Source organism: Quercus lobata, chromosome 9 (genome assembly GCF_001633185.2).
Source record: "Quercus lobata isolate SW786 chromosome 9, ValleyOak3.0 Primary Assembly, whole genome shotgun sequence".
NCBI lineage: Eukaryota > Viridiplantae > Streptophyta > Magnoliopsida > Fagales > Fagaceae > Quercus > Quercus lobata.
In genome coordinates this window covers 19,578,624-19,593,788 of record NC_044912.1, presented here as the reverse complement: position 1 = coordinate 19,593,788, position 15,165 = coordinate 19,578,624, and the positions used below count along the sequence as shown (strand labels likewise).

Sequence of the window (15,165 nt, the reverse complement as noted above, 5' to 3'; positions counted from 1 at the left end):
CTAATGGAGACAGAAAGATTCAAATTCACAACATTTTTTTCTATACATTTAACCCTTTTAAATCTTAATATGACTTTATATAGGTGAAAAGTATAAAATCACCTTAACTTATTGATACAATTTATAACTATAATGAAATTAAAAATTTTGTAATTCAATTTAAGTGCAAATTTATTGAAGCAAATTGTTAAAATTAATACATACATACATATATATACACACACACTAAAAATTTTGAAAAAAATTTGGGGGGTGGGGCACTACCCCCACGCCCAAGTATAGTTCCGTCACTAATTGTTATAAATTATTGTATCACCAATAATAAAATAATAATTTAAACATTTATTTATACATAATAAAACTTAAATACAGTTCACGACTACAAATAAATTAAAAGTTTTGTAGTTCAATTCATATATTTTTATATTTCTAATGGAAACAGTCAATATTCAAATCCACTTATTGATACAATTTATGATTATTATTAAATTAAAAGCTTTTATTAATCAGTCTTTATATTTTTGTATTTCTAACGGAAACAGCGGAATTCAAATTCACAACATTTTTATCTATACATCTAACCCTTTTAAATCTTAACATGACTTTATATAGTTGAAAAGTATAAAGTCATGTTAACTTATTGATACAATTTATAACTATAATGAAATTAAAAATTTTGTAATTCAATTTAAGTGCAAATTTATTGAAGCAAATTGTTAAAATTAATACATACATACATATATATACACACACACTAAAAATTTTGAAAAAATTTGGGGCGTGGGGCACTACCCCCACGCCCAAGTATAGTTCCGTCACTAATTGTTATAAATTATTGTATCACCAATAATAAAATAATAATTTAAACATTTATTTATACATAATAAAACTTAAATACAGTTCACGACTACAAATAAATTAAAAGTTTTGCAGTTCAATTCGTATATTTTTATATTTATAATGGAAACAGTCAATATTCAAATCCACTTATTGATACAATTTATGATTATTATTAAATTAAAAGCTTTTATTAATCAGTCTTTATATTTTTGTATTTCTAACGGAAACAGCGGAATTCAAATTCACAACATTTTTATCTATACATCTAACCCTTTTAAATCTTAACATGACTTTATATAGTTGAAAAGTATAAAGTCACGTTAACTTATTGATACAATTTATAACTATAATGAAATTAAAATTTTTTTAATTCAATTCACATCTCCTTGTATCTCTAATGGAGTCAACAAGGAAATTCACTCGATATTTCCAACATTTTTGTCTGTACATTTACCATCTTCTTCATGTAACTTTTTCTAGATGAAAAGTATGAAGTCAACACAAAATAGTAGTTAACTGACAGTATCTTACAAGTTTCCTAAAGGAATGGGAATGGATGAAAACTCTAACCACGCTAAACAGCGCGTGGGTTCTAAAAGACCATGGAGATTTGGTGATGTTTCCCAATAGAACAACCAACCGCGCACGCTGGCGCAGAGTCAGAGTTCCTTTGCAAACACGTATTTGTATTTTGTATTGTCAAATTCCCTTCTCTATATATATACTCCCCTCTCTATTTTAAGGTTTTCTTTCCTTTTCTTCAGATTCTCTCTCTCTTTCTCTGTCTCTCACATACACACACATTCATTGGTTTTTGGCATCTATTTTGCGCTTGATTCTCGTTCCTCGTTCTCTGCGAATCAACTGAGTCTTTCTACCGCTCTCTTTCCTCAGGTAAATGACTCATTCTTTTTCTCTCTTTTGCTAGTTTGGTTTGGAAAGAAAAAATCTCCTCTGTGAGAGAACCCTTTAATCAAGATTGAGTTTTTTTGTTGTTTTTTTTCAACCAAAACTGCCTCAGCTGGTCTAATGCCTATGTGGGCATTGTTTGCTTTTTGTTGTCTTGGTTTGTATTGAAAAGGGTCTTGTTGTTTTTGTTTTGGGTTTTGAAGGGTTGAACATTTGCAATTTGGAGATTGGTGGGTTGGTTCTTGATTGGAGGCTTTGGAGCTTCTTCTTTCTAAAGTCAGGTACGTTTGTGGTGTTGTCTTTTTTTTTTTTTTGGTGTGTGTGTGTGTGTTTATTTGAAGGGTCTTATTCAGTTTCCCACACAATGCTGTTTGGAAAATGATTTGGAATAGAGTTTGGTTACCTTTTTGTTGATTATGGGTTCTTTGCCTTTTTAAAGTTTTGATTTGATTTGATTTTTGAGCTAATGATAATATGGTAGTTGTTATTAAATCTTTTTTTTTTTTTTGGTTTCAATGTTACTTATGGTAAGACTTAGAATCTTGTTTGTTAGATTTTGGATTCTATGCTAATTTGATTTTAAATTAGACCCCAAGTTTAGATTTTTAATGAGGAATTATGAATTGGGTCCTTTTTGCTCTGGTTTTCCTTCATTTTTTTTTTTCAAAAGTAGCTTTATCTTATTTCTGGGTTTATACTGTGTACTGTATTGGGTTTCATTCTTTTCTTATCCACAAACACGCGTATATGGTGTATGTATGATTGTATGTGTATGTATGTATTATTCTTTGGTCGCCTTGTATAATGATTGGTTAATTCAGTTTTGTCCTGCAATAGTGTCGACATTGATTCTAATTTTTCTGCCTCTTGGCTGTTTATAAAGTTGATGTGAAATCTTTGTTTGCTTTCATATTTGATTTTTTAGTCAAACTTTTTTGGCAACGACTGTTTGTTGATGGATCATATCACGTCTATTCAATTCGACGTGGTGTTGAACTATTCTAAACCAGGAAAAAAAGAAAAAAAAAGAAAAAAAAGAAGAAAAGAAACCGATCCTTATTCATAGATATATATATATATATATATATATACGTATATATTTATTTCTTGACAAGTAATCCTTATTCATACTGGAAATATTGACCTTAAATCGACTAATTATTCTGTCATGCCGAGAAGATGACAAGAAAGATTGATCAATACATGGTTGCAAAAATAGTATTTTTAAAAAAATTTGGAAATTTTTGTGCTTCTTTTTGGTGGTCACAGTAGATATGGGGATAGCTACAGAAGGATGTGATGTCTGAATTTTTTTAAAATTTTCTTTTGGCAGTTATGTTGGTTTATTTCATTGCAGAATCTTTATCTGCTGGGTCCATATGTTTAATGATTCCCATGCTCTGCTTTGTAGGCCCATAAGGTGTGGTTGCATATGGTATTGTTTCCTTTCCACTATGTGGGGTAGAACTTAGAATAGCCTTTTATTGTATACAACTACCTTGCCTATTACCTATATTTTCTGTACCAAATATAGGTTCTCTGGACTAGTCTCTTTCACTGTAGACTATTGATATTTTTCTCTGCTATATATACTCACAGTTTTCAATTTTCTAGCATCCACATGTTTTCTAATTTTTCTGTTTAGCATAGGTTATTTATAGTACTTTCGTCTACAGTGAAAGATATGCATGACGTATGTGCTTACAGTTTTTACATATTCTTTCATGTTGAACTTCTTTTTCTTTATGATATTATTAACATACCGGGCCCTTGATTTTTGAGTTTCTGCAATTTGAGTTTGAAAAGAATTGTGATTGTGATAATTTAAGTTTACCCATGACCATGATGCATGCTGCAATGAAATTTGCTCTGCTTTTTTATTTGGTCAATAATTTTAGTAAGGTTTACATCCGAGCAAACATTCTTTTCATCAGGTTCATTATCAACATCACAATCTTCATCTTAGTGATCAACTAAGATTTTTTTCCAACCCATTGACTGACACTTTTGGCATAACAAACTCACAGTTAAAAGAATGTTTTTTTTCTTTTCTTTTTCCTGAATTCTAGTTAATTTCAAAGCTAAGCAAACAAGTGCCACTGTTTGAAGTAAAAAATTGGAAACAAGTGTTTCTATTTTTTTTGGTAAATTATTCATGTATTCAGTGGGTCTTGACCTCATGACCTCACATTCGAAAACATGTGCCATTAGTTTGTAGTGAGATTTGTATATATAACTAATTCTAGTAGCTGCTACAAAATTTCAATCCCCTTAAATTTAACTGCTTTGAAAAAAACTGAGGACTATATTTTTTATTTATATCAAAGCCCTTATCTTTGGAACTAACTTCAATTAGTTGGAAGGAGATTAAACAACAAAAGTAAGCATAGTGAGTGAGAGGCCGCATACAGTAGAAATAGATACTTCTTCATTTTACACTTTTTCAATACCAAATTCATGAACGTGTATTAGTGTATACATTATCCCTGAGGCAAGCATATGCACTGTAAGCTTTTGTTTTGGCTTTCTTTAAGTCAAAATTTTATGCAGTTATTTTTTAGACTTTCAGAGATTTTTCCAAAAAATTGTGACTTTTTTATAATCTACTGAATAGTTCTAGTTCTCTTTTGTGTGGCATGGCTTCATTCAAAGTATCTTTTGCATCCTTGCCACATGATTATTAATCTGGCAACACCAGTCGCTATGAAACCCGCTTTTGTGTGTCCATCTCTTAACTTTTCTTAATCAATTGATTTTTAGTAAATGTTAGGTAAGGCATATTTAATTTTTTATGTTGCTACAATAAATGCAATGTGTGGGATCAGTGTCTATAAGTTCTTTAGATCCGTAAAGACCACAATTCTTAGCTGTTCTGTGGTTGCACTAGAAGGCTGGGAATTTTCTCCTCATGCTAAATCATTCTCTTAATCTAAAATCCTTTTTTGCAGATAACAGTCTGTCATCTCATTCATAAGATTTCTAGCGACATGATAAGGTGCACAAAGTTAACCCAGGCTCTGTTTAACTAATATTCTGACATTGCAGTTTCAATTGCTTTGCAATTAACACACTTTTATGATCATTAGATTTCAGGAGCCTTGTGCTTGATGGACTGCTTGCCAAGTATTAGTGACAAGAAGCAACTGAAGAAGTGGTTTTTTATTGATAAAAGGGTTGGGTGAAGAAGATATCTGAGATTACTCTGTTGCCTTCCATCCGTATAAAATTACTCTGCTGTTAAATTTTACATAGTTTTTGCATTAAAAGTTGTGCTACAAATCTGGATCCGATGGACCTGAAGTCAAATCATACTGCTCCTGTTCTTACTGATCCTGCACCAATAAACAAGTCAAGACTAGGTGTGCATTCCGGTATGTTGCCTTATTCTCGTGCAGCTTACTCTGCAAGCCTTCTCCTGTCAATCCCTAGGAAGAAGACTGGAATACTTGATGATGTTCGCTCTAGCAGTTGGCTGGATGCCATGAAATCATCATCTCCTCCTCATAAGAAGATAACCAAGGTTTTCAACAATGATTATGCGTTGTCTGACGCTGATGATGCTTACAACACCTGGCTGGTATTTTTTATTCCCTCTGTTTTCTTTTTTTCGTCTTTTGGATTGTTTCTTTCAAGAATTTCTAGGTGAGTTGTTTATGCATTTCTCTGCACATATTTCAACTTTGCAGGTTAAGTATCCATCTGCAATTGCGTCTTTTGAGCAAATTGCAAACCATGCAAAGGGAAAGAGAATAGCATTGTTTCTGGATTATGATGGGACACTTTCACCAATTGTAGATAACCCTGATTGTGCCTTCATGACTGATGCTGTAAGAATCTCTTCTCATTCTTAACATATGTGAAAATTTTTGTTTGAAAATTATATTTTTCTCTTTTTTTTTCCTCTATCATTTGGTCATTCTGACTTGCAACCTTTTTCAGATGCGTGCTGCTGTCAAAAAAGTGGCAAAATGTTTTCCAACAGCAATAATTAGTGGAAGAAGCCGTGACAAGGTATAGTTGATTGGCTTCTATATAAACTGTCTATCTCAATAACATCTTCCTCTGCAATTATTCATTTATTTATATTCAAATAGACTTTTATGGTGGTCTTTGAGTTTGACAATTGTTTCCTATAATCCTATGCGTTCAGGTATATGATTTTGTAGGACTAACAGAACTCTATTATGCGGGTAGTCATGGGATGGACATCATTGGCCCTGTTAGACAATCTATATCTGGTGACCACCCAAATTGTATTAGGTCGACAGATGATCAGGTAATTGGCTAATAAATATTTTATCTTGCATCCCTATGTCTCTCTCTCTCTCTCAGACACACACACACACACACACACAAACAGACTCATCAGGATATATATATATATATATATATATTTGATTGATTATTTATCTGATTGTGATTATAGGGGAAGGAAGTTAATTTGTTCCAGCCTGCTAGTGAATTTTTACCAATGATCGTTGAGGTATGTAAATGTCTTGTCTGTAATTGTCTATTAGGAGTGCTAGAAAGCTGTTCCAATCTTTCAGTATCTCTCGTAATACAGCATTCTTACTTTTTAATATTTGAGCAGGTTTTTAGATCCCTTGTTGAAAGTACCAAAGATATTATAGGAGCAAAAGTTGAGGACAATAAGTTCTGTGTGTCTGTACATTACCGTAATGTAGACGAGAAGGTATGGCTTTTTACCAAGCAGACACCTTTTGATTTTTTATTCATTTGCTTGTATTGTTTACTTATTTGGAGGGAATTCTTTTTGCTGATTTATTTACTCTTTTGTTGGAACTTTATTTGAATTTTTATATCCAGAATTGGGATGTAGTAGCACAATGTGTCAATGATGTTCTGAAAGACTATCCACAGTTACGATTGACTCATGGTCGAAAGGTATTCTTTAGTGCCAACATCCAGCCTGATCAAGTTTTATTTATTTTTTCCTTGAATATTTTCTGCTCGAGCCAGGCAGAGTTATATGCCTTTAATTTCTGTTGAATTTACCTCATGTTTTAGGTTTTAGAGGTCCGCCCTGTGATCGATTGGGATAAGGGGAAAGCTGTGACATTTTTACTGAAATCACTTGGTGAGTTATTTTTGGCTATGGTTGCGAACTGAATCCATTGTTTAATACGTTTTGCAGATCTTTGATTCCATCTACTCTGTGTAACAATGAAAAAATTGTTTTAGGTTTAAGCGACTGTGATGATGTGCTCCCAATATACGTTGGAGATGACCGGACAGACGAGGATGCATTTAAGGTAATTTCTAAATTACCTTAAAGTTAATGCTCTTAGGAGTCCTGAATTGTATAACAAATCAAATTGAACTTGTCATAGGTTTTAAGAGAGGGAAATCAAGGTTATGGCATTTTAGTCTCTTCTGCGCCAAAGGAAAGCAAGGCAGTCTACTCTTTGAGGGACCCATCAGAGGTACACTTTTTTCTTTTTTTCTTTTTTTTTTTGTTTATCTAATATATTTCTTATCATCTTTGGTATCAGAGATGCTGAATACTTTATTATGAAATTATTAACATCCATCAATACATTATGAAATAGATTATAGTTAGAATATTTTCTATAAAACTTTACATTTTGAGAAACTGGCTTTCTATGGTAACGGTGAACATATTTACTTTGAATAGTTGGCATTGTGCAACTACTTCAATTGCATAGCACGCTTACTTTGCAATCAATTAGTTCATGCTTATCTAGGTTGATGACTTGACGCTGCCATTTTGATGACATCACCTCCTGTTTTAACGAACATAACCTTAATTTTTCTTTTTTGGGGGTTTTAACCATGGTATTTTTCTGGTATGCAGGTCATGAAATTTCTCAATTCACTGGTAGCGTGCAAATAGTCAAGTGCACTATGAATATTATATGGAGTAGAATAAAAGGAAGAAGAAATTTATCTGACATACATATACGATAAAGACAGCCTACTACTACTACTACTACTACTACATGTTTTGAGTTTTCTAGAGAATATACCAAGGGGTCCATAGCTAATTCTGCTCAAAGCTTCTTGTCTTAATGTATATTCCTTCTTTGCTCTAATTATCTTTCCCATTGTTGGCACTAAGGATGCCTTCATATCCTCAAATATGAGTGTATCAATCATTCCTTTTTTCCCTTCAGTTTTGGTCAGTACATGTACATCTCCTATGGGGGTATGTATAGAATACTTAATCATTTGTTAATTCTTTTAAATATATAAATATATTTTAATGTTCAGAAAATTATCTTGGCTATCAATTTCAAGCTTATATTAGACCCCTTTTGCTGTCCAGCTCATTGCCGACCAAACATTATCGTAGATTTCTATGTAAAACTTGGAACCTTTTGGTTCTTGTGGCATGGATATTCTCAACAGGATGGAAATTTAGCCAGCCACAATCTCAACCTAGCATCAGCCTTTTTCATATTTAAGGCCAATAATTTCTAATGTCATGTGATAAGGTTGTGTGTCACCATCAGTATTCCCAGTGCGCCTAAGTCTACACAATCTAGAGATTTTTTTATACTGTCAGACGTTGAAATACTTGGAAGTTTAAACGAGAATCGGTGATTGCAATATCAGCTGCTAATAATCCTTTTGAGATTTAGTACCACACTCATTTATCCTAGTAAAGCAAAATGCTTTTTCTTAACTAAAATTCATTTCCCTAAACAATGAAAGAAAGAAAAGGAAAAAGCCTTTGCAATTTGCACCCCATAATGATTTAGATCCCAAACCCTCTTCCAGAAGAGAAGGAAAGATACCATTTTACTACAAAGACAGTATTATACCAGCCACTACTTCAATCACAGCATCTTAGCTAGTTGCTTGTAGATAGGGATGGGAAAATTTTTCAGTCTCAACTTGACCAGCCCCATCTAATCTAATAACATTGGTTTTTTTCCCCATAAAAGATGAGATATATAGGGATGCATGCACCTTTCTGGCTCGTTCCGTATTGCAACAATAACAATAACCATGCCTTAGTCTTAAAATTTGGGGTCAATTATGTGTGCATATAATTATTATTTTATTTATATATAAATTTAAATTAGCCAAAATTTTCTTATAAACCAGTTTAAAGGAAAGTTTATTCAACCCACTACATGACAACTTAATAGATATGACTTGGTTCAAATGATTTAATGAATTATGTGATTTAATATACTTGAATAGTCTTACGATCTGCTATGTAATGGGTTGAAATAAATTTCTCCAACCTGATTTGAAGGAAAAACTTTTCCTTTAAATTATTAAAAAATATTATTTGTTTTTTTATACACATCCTACTACTATTTCCAACATCTCTCTCTCATTTGAGTCATATTGGTGTTCGACTGATTTCATTGAGGATGGCAAAAATGTCTTCATCTTGTTTCGCTCATATTTTGCACATGTTTCCTTGTGCCATAGAGAACATGATGGAACAAGATATGTACAATAAAAAATATTATAATGTTACAGGAATTAGTTAGAAGAAATGAGATTGATTAAAAGTTTTAGCATATTGGGCTCTTGTGGACTTCACTAATGAAATTGGTTAAAAGTTTTAGCATATTAAGCTCTTGTGGATTTCGCATGAAACTCGCTCTTATTTTTCACTTCCAATGCCCAAAACAACTTTTAGGATTTTAATTTTTTTGAGGTTGTATATTTAAAATAACTCAACCAACGTCGCGTACTGATAGGTTGATATATGAAAGTGATGTAACTCTAATTAAAAGCGTATCACTTTAACATATTATGAAAAACGTTGTCTCCCTAGTATTGCTTGACAAATATCTTCAACAACCTTATGAAAAATGTTGTCTCCCTAGTATTGATTGACAAACATCTTCAACGACCTTAATTCAATCTCTCACATGCATGAAGCATCTCCAGTACAATAAGAAATGGGTTTCACGTGCATATGCTTTGAGGTCCGTCGAAGAACATGAATAAGTGGGCAGAACTTTGTGATTGATGAGACCTGACATAAAGAATAGCAAGCTAGTTCGGCCTTTTTCTGTAGTACTTCTAGTTCAGGATCAATTCCCACTTTTTCATCTCCTTTGTGGTCTGCATTCTTCTTGATTTTGTTGAATCAAAATTAATTAAATAAATAACAAAAAATAAAGAGACAGGAGACATTATATTAGGATTACTAGTCCTCATGATTGTCCAAATGAAGCAAATTCCAGTAGTCGGGCATAACAACCAAATAATTCTGGACCATAAAACATAAACCTTTCAACAAATGAGTAAGTACACAGAATAAATTTATATTCTACTTTATATTTCACATTATTTAATGTATATGTGTAATACATGCATATTTATATTGTTTGAATTTATTTTTCTTTTCGTCAAAAAAAAAAATATTTTTCTAGGTGCTTGTATACAGAGTGTAGAGAAAATGGTGTGCATACATTTTTTTTTTTTTTTTTTTTTTTTTTTTTTTGAGAATATGTATGGGTTCTTTCAGTGGAGGCTGATTAATGCTTCCCCATACAACATTATATAGTTTTGGGCCATTCCCAATGGGCTTAGGCTTCCTAGGATTGGGCCTAGATGACCCTTCCAATCAGCCAAAAGTTTTCACATCATATTCCTTTGATGGTTCTCATATAGTTTAGGTTTTGGCTGCCCTTGCAACTACCCTTCAAAAAAGAGATAGGTGGTGTTAGAAGTGAAGATTGGCACGCCTTCAATTATTGTTAATGGTTTTCTTTCTTCTCTCTATCTAATTCCTCCCAATTTTCTCTATTGGTCCATGTTGTATAAGATATGAAAGACAACTGATGAGGTGGCAGCGATAGGATTAGAGGCCCCATACTTAACTGTGTTGTGATCATGAACGTGACCTACTTAAAGATTGTCCTCATCTGTTCTTCAATTTTTTACCCACACCATTACTTTTTGTAGGTCCATTCAATGAACCCCAATATATCGAGGATCAGGGACCTTATATAATGTACAAGATCTTCATGAAGCATGAAACAGGTAATGAGAGAATAATGTAAAAGGAATATACTGCATTCCAGATGTATAACTTGAATGATATGATATGACCAAAATAATGTGTGTGTATATATTGTGAATTTATTAAATATGAACTTCATGCATCGAATATATAGAATGATCACCTCAATTTTTGAATAGATAAGACCTAAAACTAAATGATGTTGCCAAGGCCCTTGTAACTAAATTGGCAATTCCTCGTACACAAAGTGCTTAGAGGTTTAGAGGAAAAAAGGTTTGAATTGCGCGAGATTAGCTGCGTACTGTAATTATCTCTTTAAAAAAAAAAAAAAAAAGGTATCTATTTGGATTCACGTTTGCATTTTGCTTCTGTGCGTTCTCTCTCTCTCTCTCTCTCTCTCTCTCTCTCTCTCTCTCTCTTTTTCAAGCCGCAACTTTTGACTATTCTCTCGTGAATAGTGTACGGGTGCACTGTTCACGGGTCCCACAAACTTCAATTTTCAACCACTTTTTCATTAAAAATGGGTCCCACGGCACTATTCACATATTTAAAAATTATTTTGCGCGTGCACTGTTTACGGGTCCCACAAACTTCACTTTTCAACCACTTTTTCAATAAAAATGGGTCCCACGACACTATTCACATATTTAAAAATTATTTTGTTATAGTGTTTTCAATTTTTAGATTTCAGCAAAAATAAATTGTATCCAAACGGACTCTAAGTGATGTTATAAGAACCTATGAATGAGATTTAACCTAGTTTTGAGTTAGCTCAACAATCAAAAGACAAGTCTTAAAGTTCAATTCTTGAGTGCTGTAACCATTGATAAGAATAATGTCCAAGAGAACTGTAATATAGAGAGAGTTCAAGCATGTAGCAGGGAATTTCCAAAAGAAAATTATGCTTAGTGGAACATGGATTGGATTGGATTTTCACTAATAACAAGTCTCATATTTATCAAAAATTCTTAAACAAGATCTTTATGATTATTATTATTATTTCAAAGCCTTATGATTGTTTGGTGCAACTAAATCTAGGGTTTTTTTTTTTTATTTTTTTTTTATTTTTTGGGTTTAGGTAAGCACATTTTTAACAGTTAATTAGTAATTGTCATGAATACTCTAGATGTGGGGACTAATGAAGGACTAATAGACAAGACCTTATGTCAATCCTAGGATCCAATGATTCTCTTTCTAACTGTCTTCAGGGCTTTTTACATGAGAAAATGGATATTTGTCCCTAATTTACAAACTATATAACAAGATACTGCTCTTTTAAAACTATTTAGCAAAATGCCCATGTTTTTTAAATTCAATTTTAACAAAATTAAGTTATAAATAGAACTTGACATTAGCAATGTCGAGGTCTATGCATATTTTGCCATTTATTTATTTATATATTTTTGAAAATTTAAGTGAAACTCGATATTACTAATGTCGAGTTTCACTTGAAAAAATACATAGAACTCGATTTTGAGAATATCGAGTTTTACACAAAACTCGATTTTGTTAAAATCGAGTTTCAAAAATAGAAACATTTTGCTAAATAGTTTCAAAACAGGGACATTTTGCTGTATAGTTTGTAAATTAGGGGCAAATGCCCATTTTCCTCGTTTTCAACCTACCATTCCTACTAGAGCTTTGCAATAATTTGCAAAGGAGCTTGAGCACCTTGTTTGGTTTTTAAATGACAAAACACGTACTTGATTTAGACTGGCTTAGACAAGATATGCTAAATCTTTTTCTGCTTTAGAACACAAAAGGAATACTTGATTTAGACTAGTTTGGTTAAGATGTTAGATATGTCACATGCCCCCATCTTACCTTAATTTCAAATTCAGTTGACAACTTTGCTGAACTTATATTGTTTGCATCAAGTTGAAGTTTTCTATGTACCTTGACTTGAGTATCTCCTTCCTTAATTAATGAGAAATGGTGGGTGAAATCACATATCTAATCTTGTACGGATGTTTACACGCACAAAAAATATTGTACGGATGTATAAGTTGTGTTATATGTACTTATTAAAACAAAACAAAAAGAAACGAAAACTTCCCAGAGTAAGAGATTTTTTTTTTTTTTTTAAATGTTTCCGGCATATGTATAATCTCTCTCACAGTATGTAAGTCTTAAAATTATGTGCGATTCACATGATATGAGAGAGAGACGATACATATATTGAAAACATGAGATAATTTCATCTACCTTACATGTACATTGAAGTTCACAACTTCAAGTCTTCAACTTGCTTGTCTGTGCTTGTTGACATGTTGTATATTATATACATCGAAAGTGAAATCATGTGGTGCTTCCTATATGCATCCAACTAATTAAGATTAAGCAAATATGAGAAGGGATGGTGCTCTTTCTGAAAGTGACTTTTTTTTTTTTTTTTTTTTTTTTTTGTGCTTGAATTTCTTAAATATGAACTTCATGCATCGAATATATAGAACGATCACCTCAATTCGTGAATAGATAAGACCTAAAACTAAGTGATATTGCCAAGGGCCTTATAACTGAATTGGCCACCCTATGCACAAAGTGCCCTAAGAAAAGAAACATATGAATCCATTTTGCTAGAAAGCTTAGCAGTATACAGACAAGTACTCTTCCACTAGTTTCTTTTTTGTTGAATGGATATCCAAAGAAGCTAGCACAAGTAGATGATGATTATGGTGATCGGTTTTAAACAATAAGTTGTAATTACGTGAAGTTGATTTTGAGATTGATTAAAGACCTTTGGGGGGTCAAGCATCTTTCTAAGGTCAAGAGATTAGCTGCATACTGTAATTATCTCTTAAAAAAAAAAAAACCTAAGTGATGCTATAAGAACCTAAGAATGAGATTTAACCTAGTTTTGAGTTAGCTCAACAATCAAAAGATAAGTCTTAAAGTTCAATTCTTGAGTGCTGTAACCATTTAAGAATAATGTCCAAGAGAACTGTAATATAGAGAGAGTTCAAGCATGTAGCAGGGAATTTCCAAAAGTAAATTATGGTTAGTGGAACATGGATTGGATTGGATTTTCACTAATAACAAGTCTCGTATTTATCAAAAATTCTTAAACAAGACCTTTATGATTATTATTATTATTTCAAAGCCTTATGATTGTTTGTGCAACTAAATCTAGGGTTTTTTTCTTTTCTTTTTTTGGGTTTAGGTATGCACATTTTTAATAGTTGATTAGTAATTGTCATGAATACTCTAGATGTGGGGACTAATGAAGGACTAATAGACAAGACCTTATGTCAATCCTAGGATCTAATGATTCTCTTTCTAACTGTCTTTAGGGCTTTTTACATGGGAAAATGGATATTTGTCCCTAATTTACAAACTATATAACAAATACTCCTATTTTAAAATTATTTAGCAAAATGCCCATGTTTTTTAAATTCGATTTTAACAAAATTGAGTTATGAGTAGAACTTGACATTAGCAATGTCGAGGTCTATGCATATTTTGCCATTTATTTTTGAAAATTTAAGTGAAACTTGATATTGCTAATGTTGAGTTTCACTTGAAAATATACATAGAACTCGATTTTGAGAATATTGAGTTTTACATAGAACTCGATTTTGTTAAAATCGAGTTTAAAAAACAGAAACATTTTGCTAAATTGTTTCAAAACAGGGACATTTTGCTGTATAGTTTGTAAATTAGGGGCAAATGCCCATTTCCCTCGTTTTTAGCCTACCATTCCTACTAGAGCTTTGCAATAATTTGCAAAGGAGCTTGAGCACCTTGTTTGGTTTTTAAATGACAAAACAAATACTTGATTCAGATTGGCTTAGACAAGATATGCTACATCTTTTTCTGCTTTAGAACACAAAAGGATTACCTGATTTAGATGTTTGGTTAAGATATTAGATATGTCACGTGCCCCCATCTTAGCTTAATTTCAAATTCAGTTGACAACTTTGCTGAACTTATAGTGTTTGCATCAAGTTGAAGTCTTCTATGTACCTTGACTTGAGTATCTCCTTCCTTAATTAATGAGAAATGGTGGGTGAAATCACATATTTAATCTTGTACGGATGTTTACATGCACAAAAAATATTGTACGGATGTATAAGTTTTGTTATATGTACTTATTAAAACAAAACAAAAAGAAACGAAAACTTCCCAGAGGAAGAGATTTTTTTTTTTTTTTTTTTGGCATATGTATAATCTCTCTCACAATACGTAAGTCTTAAAATCATGTGGGATTCACATGTTATGAGAGAGAGACGATACATATATTGAATACATGAGATAATTTCATTTACCTTACATGTACATTGAAGTTCACAACTTCAAGTCTTCAACTTGCTTGTCTGTGCTTGTTGACATGTTGTATATTATATACATCGAAAGTGAAATCATGTGGTGCTTCCTATATGCATCCAACTAATTAAGATTAAGCAAATATGAGAAGGGATGGTGCTCTTTCTGAAAGTGAC

The 15,165-nt window shown here is 32.2% G+C and overlaps 1 protein-coding gene across 5 annotated transcripts; it reads left to right on the top strand.

Annotated features, from left to right (window-relative positions):
* Nucleotides 1-1,373: 1,373 nt before the first annotated feature.
* Nucleotides 1,374-7,960, top strand: LOC115959908 (trehalose-phosphate phosphatase A-like). Of its 5 annotated transcripts, XM_031078572.1 has the most exons (14): nt 1,379-1,734; nt 1,953-2,030; nt 4,698-4,744; nt 4,836-5,326; nt 5,436-5,576; nt 5,689-5,760; nt 5,900-6,025; nt 6,176-6,232; nt 6,341-6,442; nt 6,577-6,654; nt 6,778-6,847; nt 6,952-7,022; nt 7,101-7,193; nt 7,586-7,960. In XM_031078572.1, the coding sequence occupies exons 4-14, from the start codon at nt 5,039-5,041 to the stop codon at nt 7,622-7,624; spliced, it is 1,137 nt and encodes a 378-aa protein (XP_030934432.1). In that variant the 5' UTR covers nt 1,379-1,734; nt 1,953-2,030; nt 4,698-4,744; nt 4,836-5,038; the 3' UTR covers nt 7,625-7,960. The 5 variants fall into 5 exon arrangements, with proteins under 5 accessions (XP_030934428.1, XP_030934432.1, XP_030934430.1 ...); XM_031078568.1 differs by having other exon boundaries at nt 1,374-1,734; nt 6,176-6,442; XM_031078570.1 differs by lacking the exons at nt 1,379-1,734; nt 1,953-2,030 and adding an exon at nt 3,385-3,442 and having other exon boundaries at nt 6,176-6,442.
* Nucleotides 7,961-15,165: the final 7,205 nt, after the last annotated feature.

What these genes read in the sequence shown, in the direction of transcription:
- LOC115959908 (XM_031078568.1), top strand. Translation starts at nt 5,039, where the DNA reads ATGGACCTGAAGTCAAATCATACTGCTCCTGTTCTTACTGATCCTGCA. An exon ending in ATGCTTACAACACCTGGCTG is followed by an intron (nt 5,327 to 5,435) that starts GTATTTTTTATT and finishes TCAACTTTGCAG; the next exon opens with GTTAAGTATCCATCTGCAAT. An exon ending in ACCGTAATGTAGACGAGAAG is followed by an intron (nt 6,443 to 6,576) that starts GTATGGCTTTTT and finishes TTTTATATCCAG; the next exon opens with AATTGGGATGTAGTAGCACA.